Source organism: Notothenia rossii (genome assembly GCF_949606895.1).
Source record: "Notothenia rossii genome assembly, chromosome: 11".
In the NCBI taxonomy this organism is placed as follows: domain Eukaryota; kingdom Metazoa; phylum Chordata; class Actinopteri; order Perciformes; family Nototheniidae; genus Notothenia; species Notothenia rossii.
This window is the reverse complement of record NC_136910.1, coordinates 1,028,753-1,043,752: the sequence shown is the minus strand read 5'-3', so window position 1 is coordinate 1,043,752 and position 15,000 is coordinate 1,028,753. Positions and strand designations below refer to the sequence as shown.

Here is a 15,000-nt window from a genome sequence, read left to right as displayed (position 1 = left end):
GGGCCCTAAGCGAGCTTTGGCTTGGGGTCCCCCCTCACTCTAGCGCGTTCTCACTACACACAACACGGAACCAACTTTTGTCTTATCATGTTAGCATAAGCACACATATTGTATAAATAAGCATGTAAACACCCCGGACCTAACCTCCTCTAGGGGGGTCCTCACCTCCTCTAGGGGGGTCTGGGGGCATGCTCCCCCGGGAAGATTTTTTTTTTAATATTGTAGTTAAAAGCATCAATCTGGTGCACTTGGAGAGCAAAATTAAGAGATCTATGGATACATCTCTCAACACCCAGATGAAACAGAAATGTAAACAGATTTTTCTTTATGGATATTTTAAAAATCACTTAAACTATATTCTTGTTTTGTCATATAGTATTTCATAACTGTTTTTCATTTATTCTCTCTGGCTGTCCATCTCATAATGTTTACATAGAAACTAGCTGTCAATAGGAATATCATTCAGAAGAATTATAATTTCTTGCAAAAATCTGTCACAAAAAGAGGTTGCATATTTAAATTCAGGTGTTGTTATGGCAACGTCAGTGGCCAAACAGCCACATTTACTGCTGCAAATACGTTCAAACATGCTGTTGACATGTAAAGCAGTGGCAACTATGCCACCATTTCAACTGACTGTTTCTCAGAAATACTGTCACATAACATCAGTGTTGGGACTAACGCGTTACTGCAACGCAACTACTTTTTGCGGTAACTAATAGCATTACTAGTTACCTATTCCCATTAAGTAACGCCGTTCTAGTTACTGTGATTTAAATGGGTGCGTTACTGCGGAGCTGCCTGCACTGGGTGTGTGTGTGAGGAAGTCCGTGGATTGGTCAATTTGGACCAATCAGCGGGGGCTTAAAGTAACGGCTCCGCGGACGTAACGTAACGGCTACTGGCCATTCCTACAACACAGCAACCAGGAAGTAAACAATGGACAATGACGTATCTCCAACGAGGCGTTTTGGGGAGGTATTTTCTGTGTTAGAGTTTTACTCGCTACAGGGTGTACTTTGAGGGTTTTGACTCTGCACACCGTTTACATGCATGAAAACCTTCATAACACACAAGGGGACAGGTAATAACCGGAAAAGCATGACATGGGACCTTTAACAAATAACTATAAAACAATAATACTGCAGAATAACAAAATTAATGCTCTGAAACCCACCTATCTATCTATCTATCTATCTATCTATCTATCTATCTATCTATCTATCTATCTATCTATCTATCTATCTATCTGTCTGTCTCTCTCTCTCTCTCTATCCATCTATCTACTTTGAGGACGATAACTATCCTAACTCACTAAACGATCTTTGGCTGTTCCCTCTGATGTTATTCCCATAGAAACAGAAAGAGAGTGAACCATCTCAACGCATTATATGATCTTTGTCAGCCGCTGTTCTTTTCTCTTCCCTCCGCACGGTGACGCTGTTCCCCACGGATATATAACCAATAACCACCTGCTGCGCTTTAATTACAGCAGGAGCTCCGACAGGTAAGTTTGTTTTATTTAGTTGTTGTCAGTTTGTGGACTTTAAGAAGATGATTCTCTGTCAAACGAGACTCTTTGAGTGACGCAGCGGCAGTTACGCTCCGTCGCTTCCAACCGGAGTTTTGTAACTAAAAACAAACCGAAAACTGTCTTTATTTGAGCTTTTACAGTTCGTTTAAATAACAGCAGCTGTTCTTTTAGGTCTTGACTGTGAAAGACTCGCCTTGCTTTGAGTCCTACTGACGGTAAGAAGTTTAATCTGTGATCTTCTGCTGTGTTTCATTGTGTATATATTTTGCTTTAGAGCTAAAGCTAACGTTAGCTCACCTTAGTTCAATTTTCGCGGGGCCCCGCCCATAATGGACTGTGATTGGTCAGCTGAGACGTCATTTCGCTCAACTCCGCGCTGATTGGCTTAAAGAAAAGAAGCCCTTTTAAACTAGTTAAATGACTGAAGACACGTGGGTGAGAGTCCCTCTAAAATAATATATAAATTATAATTCAAGGGGAGATTCTTTTTTTTAATCAATATGTTAAAATATAATAATTCTAATTAACATATTAATGGAGTAAACAAAGAGAGGGGCGCTCACTATCTAATAAATAATAGTAAATAAATTGTAAGAAGGAAAAGCAAATAAATCATGACAATCCATCATTATTAATAAAACAGAAATAACAATAAAATCGTAAAAAAGGCAAATAATCTGCTTCTGAACAGAGCATGTGTTTGTCCTCCTGCTCCAGGTGCTCCTGCTCTTTGCTCCCAGAGAAGGAGGCGCATCTCTGGATGTCTCGCCGCAGCCTGAGGCTGGAGGACGGGCTGCTGGAGCGGAGCCTCCCTCCCAGCAGCGCCTCCTTAAGCGGGGGGAAGGCCGACTGGAGGAATAGCAGGTGAGGAAGAGGAGGAGGATGAGGACCTATATATTATTATTGTAAAGATAATAACAATAATGCATATGTATTTTACTTGTCTACTTTCTCTCCTCCTCTCCTTCTCCTCATCCTCCTCCTCCTGCTCCTCTCCCTCTTCCTCTCCCTCCTCTCTCCTCCTCTCCCTCCTCCTCCCCCCTTCAGGCAGTTGAAGCCCCGTCGCTCCTCCCTCCTCTCGGCCTCCTGCTCTTCCTCCTTGCTGCTGCCCTCCCCCCGCTCCTCCCTCCTGATGCCCTCCCCCCGCTCCTCCCTCCTTAACAGCAGCGTCGTTTCGGATGCCTCCCTCCTCTCCTCGCTGCTCGATGACTCCTCGGTGCAGGAGAGCTCACTGGTCCACGCCTTCTGGGGTAAACACAGCACCTCCTCTTTTATATTGGTGGGGTGTGGGAGGTAGTGGAGTACAAATACTTTGTTACTGTATTTAAGTACATTTTTCAGTACTTTACTCCACTGCTTATTTTTCTGAAAACGTTTTACTTTGACTTCTTACATGTTGAACTCAAATACCTGAACTTTCTACTTCTCACATGTTGAACTCAAATACCTGTACTTTCTACTTCTCACATGTTGAACTCAAATACCTGTACTTTCTACTTCTTATATTTTGAACTCAAATACCTGAACTTTCTACTTCTCACATGTTGAACACAAATACCTGTACTTTCTACTTCTCACATGTTGAACTCAAATACCTGTACTTTCTACTTCTCACATGTTGAACTCAAATACCTGTACTTTCTACTTCTTATATTTTGAACTCAAATACCTGAACTTTCTACTTCTCACATGTTGAACTCAAATACCTGTACTTTCTACTTCTTACATGTTGAACTCAAATACCTGTACTTTCTACTTCTCACATGTTGAACTCAAATACCTGTACTTTCTACTTCTTATATTTTGAACACAAATACCTGTACTTTCTACTTCTCACATGTTGAACACAAATACCTGTACTTTCTACTTCTTACATGTTGAACTCAAATACCTGTACTTTCTACTTCTCACATGTTGAACTCAAATACCTGTACTTTCTACTTCTTATATTTTGAACTCAAATACCTGTACTCTCTACTTCTTACATGTTGAACACAAATACCTGTACTTTCTACTTCTTACATGTTGAACTCAAATACCTGTACTTTCTACTTCTTACATGTTGAACTCAAATACCTGTACTTTCTACTTCTTACATGTTGAACTCAAATACCTGTACTTTCTACTTCTTACATGTTGAACTCAAATACCTGTACTTTCTACTTCTCACATGTTGAACTCAAATACCTGTACTTTCTACTTCTTACATGTTGAACACAAATACCTGTACTTTCTACTTCTCACATGTTGAACACAAATACCTGTACTTTCTACTTCTCACATGTTGAACACAAATACCTGTACTTTCTACTTCTTACATGTTGAACACAAATACCTGTACTTTCTACTTCTTACATGTTGAACTCAAATACCTGTACTTTCTACTTCTCTCATTTTCCAAACAGGCTGGTTCCTTTAGTCTGAATGTGTGTTTGGTGGCGTGATCATTATTATTTAGAGTCATTGCGTGCCTATTGATTTGAACACGATCCGTGTATCCATCATTTCCTGGTCTTCTCTAAAGAAGAGGGACCAATGGAAACGTTGTCATGTTGCCGTTGGTCACCATGGAAACATTCATTAGATAACAATGACATTATTGTTCTATTAATATAAAGGGAGGTCAGGTACTCTTTAAAACAGCTGCTAGTTATGGGTACTTTTTACTGAAGTACATTTCAAAGCCTCTTTACTTTGACTTGAGTAAAGAAGTTTAGTCAGTACTTCTACTTTCACCAGAGTATTTTTAAACACGAGTATCTGTACTTCTACTTGAGTAAAGGATGTGTGTACTTCTACTTGAGTAAAGGATGTGTGTACTTCTACTTGAGTAAAGGATGTGTGTACTTCTACTTGAGTAAAGTGTGTACTACATCTCTGGGTATTGAACTAAGTAAATTCTGCTTTCTGTTTCAGGTCTGGATCACGACAACGACTCCACAGGTGAGTCCATTATCATTAAAACATACTAATTATTATAATAAATTATTAATGTATTAAAAGATAATAATAAAAAAAATACATTACTTATAAAACATAAAAGAAAGACATACATTCCTAAATGAGAAATCAATTAAAATATATATATTTGTAATGAATCTGTTTCTCAGAGAGCACCATCATCGGGGATCAGAGCACACTGTTGGCCGACTGCACCCTGATTGGCTCAGAGGGAGCTTTGGCCCCGCCCCCCAGCAGGAGTCACTGTGGAGACTACTCGCCGCTCTCAAACAGGAAGGAGATCCTCACCAAACACACCTGTACCCCCTCCTCCCCCCCCTCCCCCTCCTCATCATCATCAGAGGAGGAGACCCCCCTGGTGTACTGCAGAGAGAGGAGGAGCAGGACAGGTGAGACAGGAAGTCATTCTTTCACAATAAAACGTCGCTGTGATATACATTCTGAAGCCAGCTTTATTCTTTGAGAATGTTTCAGTATTTTTGCTGAATTTAATATTACGTCTCTGAATATGACCCCTTCCTCACTTTAGATTATTCTAGACTCTTTATTGATCCCAGCTTGAGTGTGGTGACTATTGCCACTCAATATCACCTGGGATTGGCTGAACTGGGTACCTGTGGAATGTACCTGTGGAATGTACCTGTGGAATGTACCTGTGGAATGTACCTGTGGAATGTACCTGTGCAATGTACCTGTGGAATGTACCTGTGGAATGTACCTGTGGAATGTACCTGTGCAATGTACCTGTGGAATGTACCTGTGGAATGTACCTGTGGAATGTACCTGTGGAATGTACCTGTGGAATGTACCTGTGGAATGTACCTGTGGAATGTACCTGTGGAATGCCAGGAGACGTGTTGTTGCCCCATCACGCCATCTAGTGTTCAAATAACAAAACATTCTAATGGCTGCAACAGTGAGTACTTGTTACCTGACAGCAGCTCTCACCTGTTTGTTACCTGTCTCCTCTGCAGGTGTGCTCTCCTCTCTGTGGAGGGGGGTGGTCTCTCTGCTGGCTCTGATCTCTGCTCACCTGACGCTGCTGAGACGCCACCATGTCACAGGTACACACACACACACAGACATACACACACCAACACGTGACAGGTACACACACCAACACGTGAGACAGGTACACACACCACGTGAGACAGGTACACACACCAACATGTGACAGGTACACACACCAACAGTGACAGGTACACACCCCAACATGTGACAGGTACACACACCAACAGTGACAGGTACACACACCAACAGTGACAGGTACACACACACCAACATGTGACAGGTACACACACACCAACATGTGACAGGTACACACACACCAACATGTGACAGGTACACACACACCAACATGTGACAGGTACACACACACCAACATGTGACAGGTAAACACACACACACCAACATGTGACAGGTACACACACACCACGTGAGACAGGTACACACACACCAACATGTGACAGGTACACACACACCAACATGTGACAGGTACACACACACCAACATGTGACAGGTATACACACCCACGTGAGACAGGTACACACACACACCAACATGTGACAGGTACACACACACCAACATGTGACAGGTACACACACACCAACATGTGACAGGTACACACACACCAACATGTGACAGGTACACACACACCAACATGTGACAGGTACACACACACCAACATGTGACAGGTACGCACACCAACATGTGACAGGTACGCACACCAACATGTGACAGGTACACACACCAACATGTGACAGGTACACACACACCAACATGTGAGGGGTACACACACACCAACATGTGACAGGTACGCACACACCAACATGTGACAGGTACACACACCAACATGTGACAGGTACACACACCAACATGTGACAGGTACGCACACACCAACATGTGACAGGTACACACACACCAACATGTGAGGGGTACACACACACCAACATGTGACAGGTACGCACACACCAACATGTGACAGGTACACACACCAACATGTGACAGGTACACACACACCAACATGTGACAGGTACACACCTAAAAGTGTAAGCATCATAAACACATTATTTTGTGACATCATCCTAAATCCCACGGAGGAATCCCATTGGCCCAGGGAGATGGTGCCTTCAGGGACCAGCAGGTGTTTTGCATGCCTCCATGTGTATGAATGCTTCCTGTTGCAGGTGTGCTGCAGCGGTGCAGCGCCTCCTCCGTGCTGCAGCTGAGGAGAGCTGCAGAGCGCTGCGTCAGCGTGCTGCGCTCACTGCTGCCTCCCTCTGACCACACACACACAGGTACTGCCAACAGGTGTGTGTGTGGGGGTGCACTGGTGTCACACAGGTGCATGACATCATATCCACGCTGTTTGGTTTGTGGGGATTTAAACACACAAAGGGCCCCTTTCAACATTTAGTTTCCCATGATGCTTTGGGTCTCACCTGTTCTCGTGTGTCCCTCCAAACAAATGTGCTGCACCTCTCTCACTTTGGCTGTTGCCATGACATGATGCAAATCACACACACACACACACACACACACACATTAAATCCTGCCTGTGTTGCAGTTCGATCTTCTGCAGTCATGACCCCGTCGCAGCAGCAGCATCCCAGCGCATCTCTGCGTGAGTTTTTAAATTAACACACACACACACACACACACACACACACACACACTCTGTAATGTTGATCTCCTCACTCGGATAAAGAACATCCCAAAATGTAGGAATCTTTCTAATTTCTCAGGTTTTTATTTATAAATTATTTCTAAACAAGTTCATAGAAACTTTGTCTCTTTCGTCTCGAACGTGCAATATTTGACAGAAACTCAGATTGTTTTGACGTGACGTGAGTTTACTGCTTTTAAACTTGGAGTTATCCCCCATCATGCATTGCGTTTAAAGTGATTATCCTCCATGCACACTGGAGGTATTTATCTCCTCCTCTTCCTCCTCCATGTTTGTTTCTCCCGCTCCTCGCATGTTGGATCAGATGAGAATCTTTTAATTGCATTTCCTTTTTGCTCCGTCTTCGTTAACTCCTGCCAGCCCCCCCTCTCTCTCCTCTCCTCCCCTCTCTCCCCTCCCCCTCTCTCTCCTCTCCTCCTCCTCCTCTCTCTCTCTCCCCTTCTTCCCTCCCCCCCTCTCTCTCCTCTCCTCCTCTCTCTCTCCCCTTCTTCCCTCCCCCCTCTCTCTCCCCTCCCCCCCCTCTCCTCCTCCCCTCCCCCTTCTCTCTCCCCTCCCCCTCTCTCTCCTCTCTTCCTCCTCTCTCTCTCCCCTCCTCCTCCTCCCCCCTCTCCTCTCCTCCCCCCTCTCTCTCCTCTCCTCCTCCCCTCTCTCTCCTGCCTCCTCCTCCTCCCCCCCTCTCTCTCCTCTCCTCCTCCCCTCTCTCTCCTGCCTCCTCCTCCTCCCCCCCTCTCTCTCCTCTCCTCCTCCCCCCTCTCTCTCCCCCCCTCTTGTGAACCTGTATGATGTATGAAGTGTGTGTGTGTGTGTGTGTGTGTGTGTGTTTTCTCCAGGTGGGTCAGCAGATGATATGTTCAGGTGTCTCCACAGACGCTGGCATCACATGACTTCCAGAGTCCTGCTGATGTGGCAAGTTTTCATTTTACTTTTATTTAGTCTCTTTCTAATCACATGTAGTCTCTCATCACATGTAGTCTCTCATCACATGTAGTCTCTCCACATGTAGTCTCTCATCACATGTAGTCTCTAATCACATGTAGTCTCTCCACATGTAGTCTCTCATCACATGTAGTCTCTAATCACATGTAGTCTCTAATCACATGTAGTCTCTCCACATGTAGTCTCTCATCACATGTAGTCTCTAATCACATGTAGTCTCTCATCACATGTAGTCTCTAATCACATGTAGTCTCTCATCACATGTAGTCTCTCATCACATGTAGTCTCTCATCACATGTAGTCTCTCATCACATGTAGTCTCTCATCACATGTAGTCTCTCATCACATGTAGTCTCTCATCACATGTAGTCTCTCATCACATGTAGTCTCTCATCACATGTAGTCTCTAATCACATGTAGTCTCTCATCACATGTAGTCTCTCATCACATGTAGTCTCTCATCACATGTAGTCTCTCATCACATGTAGTCTCTCATCACATGTAGTCTCTCATCACATGTAGTCTCTCATCACATGTAGTCTCTCATCACATGTAGTCTCTAATCACATGTAGTCTCTCATCACATGTAGTCTCTCATCACATGTAGTCTCTCATCACATGTAGTCTCTCATCACATGTAGTCTCTCATCACATGTAGTCTCTCATCACATGTAGTCTCTCATCACATGTAGTCTCATCACATGTAGTCTCTCATCACATGTAGTCTCTCATCACATGTAGTCTCTCATCACATGTAGTCTCTCATCACATGTAGTCTCTCATCACATGTAGTCTCTAATCACATGTAGTCTCTAATCACATGTAGTCTCATCACATGTAGTCTCTCATCACATGTAGTCTCTCATCACATGTAGTCTCTCATCACATGTAGTCTCTCATCACATGTAGTCTCTCATCACATGTAGTCTCTCATCACATGTAGTCTCATCACATGTAGTCTCTCATCACATGTAGTCTCTCATCACATGTAGTCTCATCTCATCACATGTAGTCTCATCACATGTAGTCTCATCACATGTAGTCTCATCACATGTAGTCTCATCTCATCACATGTAGTCTAATCACATGTAGTCTAATCACATGTAGTCTCTCATCACATGTAGTCTCTCATCACATGTAGTCTCATCTCATCACATGTAGTCTCATCACATGTAGTCTCATCACATGTAGTCTCATCACATGTAGTCTCATCTCATCACATGTAGTCTAATCACATGTAGTCTCATCTCATCACATGTAGTCTCATCACATGTAGTCTCTCATCACATGTAGTCTCTCATCACATGTAGTCTCTCATCACATGTAGTCTCTCATCTCATGTAGTCTCTAATCACATGTAGTCTCTCATCTCATGTAGTCTCTAATCACATGTAGTCTCTCATCTCATGTAGTCTCTCATCACATGTAGTCTCATCTCATCACATGTAGTCTCTCATCACATGTAGTCTCTCATCACATGTAGTCTAATCACATGTAGTCTCTCATCACATGTAGTCTCTCATCACATGTAGTCTCATCTCATCACATGTAGTCTCATCTCATGTAGTCTCATCACATGTAGTCTCATCACATGTAGTCTCATCTCATCACATGTAGTCTAATCACATGTAGTCTCTCATCACATGTAGTCTCTCATCACATGTAGTCTCTCATCACATGTAGTCTCTCATCACATGTAGTCTCTACTCACATGTAGTCTCTCATCACATGTAGTCTCATCTCATCACATGTAGTCTCATCACATGTAGTCTCATCACATGTAGTCTCATCACATGTAGTCTCATCTCATCACATGTAGTCTCATCTCATCACATGTAGTCTCTCATCACATGTAGTCTCTAATCACATGTAGTCTCTCATCACATGTAGTCTCATCACATGTAGTCTCATCACATGTAGTCTCATCACATGTAGTCTCATCACATGTAGTCTCATCACATGTAGTCTCATCACATGTAGTCTCATCTCATCACATGTAGTCTCATCTCATCACATGTAGTCTCTCATCACATGTAGTCTCTCATCACATGTAGTCTCTCATCACATTTAGTCTCTACTCACATGTAGTCTCTCATCACATGTAGTCTCATCTCATCACATGTAGTCTCATCTCATCACATGTAGTCTCATCACATGTAGTCTCATCACATGTAGTCTCATCACATGTAGTCTCATCTCATCACATGTAGTCTAATCACATGTAGTCTCTCATCACATGTAGTCTCTCATCACATGTAGTCTCTCATCACATGTAGTCTCTCATCACATGTAGTCTCTACTCACATGTAGTCTCTCATCACATGTAGTCTCATCTCATCACATGTAGTCTCATCACATGTAGTCTCATCACATGTAGTCTCATCTCATCACATGTAGTCTCATCTCATCACATGTAGTCTCTCATCACATGTAGTCTCTAATCACATGTAGTCTCTCATCACATGTAGTCTCATCACATGTAGTCTCATCACATGTAGTCTCATCACATGTAGTCTCATCACATGTAGTCTCATCACATGTAGTCTCATCTCATCACATGTAGTCTCATCTCATCACATGTAGTCTCTCATCACATGTAGTCTCTCATCACATGTAGTCTCTCATCACATTTAGTCTCTACTCACATGTAGTCTCTCATCACATGTAGTCTCATCTCATCACATGTAGTCTCATCTCATCACATGTAGTCTCATCACATGTAGTCTCATCACATGTAGTCTCATCACATGTAGTCTCATCACATGTAGTCTCATCTCATCACATGTAGTCTCTAATCACATGTAGTCTCTCATCACATGTAGTCTCTCATCACATGTAGTCTCTCATCACATGTAGTCTCTAATCACATGTAGTCTCTAATCACATGTAGTCTCTCATCACATGTAGTCTCATCTCATCACATGTAGTCTCATCACATGTAGTCTCATCACATGTAGTCTCATCACATGTAGTCTCATCACATGTAGTCTCTCATCACATGTAGTCTCTAATCACATGTAGTCTCTAATCACATGTAGTCTCTCATCACATGTAGTCTCTCATCACATGTAGTCTCTCATCACATGTAGTCTCTCATCACATGTAGTCTCTCATCACATGTAGTCTCTCATCACATGTAGTCTCTCATCACATGTAGTCTCTCATCACATGTAGTCTCTCATCACATGTAGTCTCATCTCATCACATGTAGTCTCTCATCACATGTAGTCTCATCTCATCACATGTAGTCTCTCATCACATGTAGTCTCATCTCATCACATGTAGTCTCTTATCACATGTAGTCTCTCATCACATGTAGTCTCTAATCACATGTAGTCTCATCTCATCACATGTAGTCTCATCTCATGTAGTCTCTCATCACATGTAGTCTCATCTCATCACATGTAGTCTCATCTCATGTAGTCTCTCATCACATGTAGTCTCTCATCACATGTAGTCTCTAATCACATGTAGTCTCATCTCATCACATGTAGTCTCATCACATGTAGTCTCTCATCACATGTAGTCTCATCTCATCACATGTAGTCTCATCTCATGTAGTCTCTCATCACATGTAGTCTCTCATCACATGTAGTCTCTCATCACATGTAGTCTCTCATCACATGTAGTCTCATCTCATCACATGTAGTCTCTCATCACATGTAGTCTCATCTCATCACATGTAGTCTCTCATCACATGTAGTCTCATCTCATCACATGTAGTCTCATCTCATGTAGTCTCTCATCACATGTAGTCTCTAATCACATGTAGTCTCATCTCATCACATGTAGTCTCATCACATGTAGTCTCTCATCACATGTAGTCTCATCTCATCACATGTAGTCTCATCTCATGTAGTCTCTTATCACATGTAGTCTCTCATCACATGTAGTCTCTAATCACATGTAGTCTCATCTCATCACATGTAGTCTCATCTCATGTAGTCTCTCATCACATGTAGTCTCATCTCATCACATGTAGTCTCTCATCACATGTAGTCTCATCTCATCACATGTAGTCTCATCTCATGTAGTCTCTTATCACATGTAGTCTCTCATCACATGTAGTCTCTAATCACATGTAGTCTCATCTCATCACATGTAGTCTCATCACATGTAGTCTCTCATCACATGTAGTCTCATCTCATCACATGTAGTCTCATCTCATGTAGTCTCTCATCACATGTAGTCTCATCTCATCACATGTAGTCTCTCATCACATGTAGTCTCTCATCACATGTAGTCTCTCATCACATGTAGTCTCTCATCACATGTAGTCTCTCATCACATGTAGTCTCTCATCACATGTAGTCTCATCACATGTAGTCTCTCATCACATGTAGTCTCTCATCACATGTAGTCTCTCATCACATGTAGTCTCTCATCACATGTAGTCTCTCATCACATGTAGTCTCATCACATGTAGTCTCTCATCACATGTAGTCTCATCACATGTAGTCTCTCATCACATGTAGTCTCTCATCACATGTAGTCTCATCACATGTAGTCTCTCATCACATGTAGTCTCATCACATGTAGTCTCTCATCACATGTAGTCTCATCACATGTAGTCTCATCACATGTAGTCTCTCATCACATGTAGTCTCTCATCACATGTAGTCTCTCATCACATGTAGTCTCTAATCACATGTAGTCTCTCATCACATGTAGTCTCTAATCACATGTAGTCTCTAATCACATGTAGTCTCATCACATGTAGTCTCTCATCACATGTAGTCTCTCATCACATGTAGTCTCTCATCACATGTAGTCTCTCATCACATGTAGTCTCTCATCACATGTAGTCTCTCATCACATGTAGTCTCTCATCACATGTAGTCTCTCATCACATGTAGTCTCTCATCACATGTAGTCTCTCATCACATGTAGTCTCTCATCACATGTAGTCTCTCATCACATGTAGTCTCTAATCACATGTAGTCTCTCATCACATGTAGTCTCTCATCACATGTAGTCTCTCATCACATGTAGTCTCTCATCACATGTAGTCTCTCATCACATGTAGTCTCTCATCACATGTAGTCTCTAATCACATGTAGTCTCTCATCACATGTAGTCTCTCATCACATGTAGTCTCTAATCACATGTAGTCTCTCATCACATGTAGTCTCTCATCACATGTAGTCTCTCATCACATGTAGTCTCTCATCACATGTAGTCTCTAATCACATGTAGTCTCTAATCACATGTAGTCTCTCATCACATGTAGTCTCTCATCACATGTAGTCTCATCACATGTAGTCTCATCACATGTAGTCTCATCACATGTAGTCTCATCTCATCACATGTAGTCTCTCATCACATGTAGTCTCTCATCACATGTAGTCTCTCATCACATGTAGTCTCTCATCACATGTAGTCTCTAATCACATGTAGTCTCTCATCACATGTAGTCTCTCATCACATGTAGTCTCTCATCACATGTAGTCTCATCTCATCACATGTAGTCTCTCATCACATGTAGTCTCATCTCATCACATGTAGTCTCTCAATCACATGTAGTCTCTCATCACATGTAGTCTCTCATCACATGTAGTCTCTCATCACATGTAGTCTCATCTCATCACATGTAGTCTCTCATCACATGTAGTCTCATCTCATCACATGTAGTCTCTAATCACATGTAGTCTCTCATCACATGTAGTCTCTAATCACATGTAGTCTCATCTCATCACATGTAGTCTCTCATCACATGTAGTCTCATCTCATCACATGTAGTCTCTTATCACATGTAGTCTCTCATCACATGTAGTCTCTCATCACATGTAGTCTCATCTCATCACATGTAGTCTCTAATCACATGTAGTCTCATCTCATCACATGTAGTCTCTCATCACATGTATCTCTCATCACATGTAGTCTCTCATCACATGTAGTCTCATCTCATCACATGTAGTCTCTCATCACATGTAGTCTCTCATCACATGTAGTCTCTCATCACATGTAGTCTCATCTCATCACATGTAGTCTCATCTCATCACATGTAGTCTCTCATCACATGTAGTCTCATCTCATCACATGTAGTCTCTAATCACATGTAGTCTCATCTCATCACATGTAGTCTCTCATCACATGTAGTCTCTCATCACATGTAGTCTCTCATCACATGTAGTCTCTCATCACATGTAGTCTCTCATCACATGTAGTCTCTCATCACATGTAGTCTCATCACATGTAGTCTCTCATCACATGTAGTCTCTCATCACATGTAGTCTCTCATCACATGTAGTCTCATCACATGTAGTCTCTCATCACATGTAGTCTCTAATCACATGTAGTCTCTCATCACATGTAGTCTCTAATCACATGTAGTCTCTCATCACATGTAGTCTCATCTCATCACATGTAGTCTCTAATCACATGTAGTCTCTCATCACATGTAGTCTCTAATCACATGTAGTCTCTCATCACATGTAGTCTCTCATCACATGTAGTCTCTCATCACATGTAGTCTCTCATCACATGTAGTCTCTCATCACATGTAGTCTCTCATCACATGTAGTCTCTAATCACATGTAGTCTCTCATCACATGTAGTCTCTCATCACATGTAGTCTCTCATCACATGTAGTCTCTAATCACATGTAGTCTCTCATCACATGTAGTCTCTCATCACATGTAGTCTCTAATCACATGTAGTCTCTCATCACATGTAGTCTCTCATCACATGTAGTCTCTCATCACATGTAGTCTCTAATCACATGTAGTCTCTCATCACATGTAGTCTCTCATCACATGTAGTCTCTCATCACATGTAGTCTCTCATCACATGTAGTCTCTCATCACATGTAGTCTCTCATCACATGTAGTCTCTAATCACATGTAGTCTCTCATCACATGTAGTCCTCATCACATGTAGTCTC

The 15,000-nt window shown here is 42.2% G+C and overlaps 2 protein-coding genes across 3 annotated transcripts in view; one reads left to right on the top strand and one right to left on the bottom strand.

Moving 5' to 3' along the window:
* arg1 (arginase 1) overlaps positions 1-894 on the bottom strand; it is an 11,935-nt gene extending 11,041 nt beyond the window's left edge. For both annotated transcript variants that reach the window (XM_079659666.1, XM_079659667.1), the window contains exon 1: positions 1-894. This exon is cut by the window's left edge and continues 777 nt beyond it. The gene's annotated coding sequence lies outside the window, so the exon portion shown is untranslated.
* A 462-nt stretch (positions 895-1,356) lies between these two features.
* LOC307024366 (uncharacterized protein) lies at positions 1,357-9,502 on the top strand (the record flags this gene model as incomplete). Its single annotated transcript, XM_079658431.1, has 10 exons — positions 1,357-1,507; positions 2,252-2,398; positions 2,582-2,784; positions 4,451-4,477; positions 4,645-4,884; positions 5,470-5,559; positions 6,682-6,792; positions 7,062-7,118; positions 8,012-8,087; positions 9,496-9,502. Exons 1-10 carry the CDS (start codon positions 1,392-1,394, stop codon positions 9,500-9,502), a joined length of 1,074 nt encoding a protein of 357 aa, XP_079514557.1. The 5' UTR covers positions 1,357-1,391.
* Positions 9,503-15,000: the final 5,498 nt, after the last annotated feature.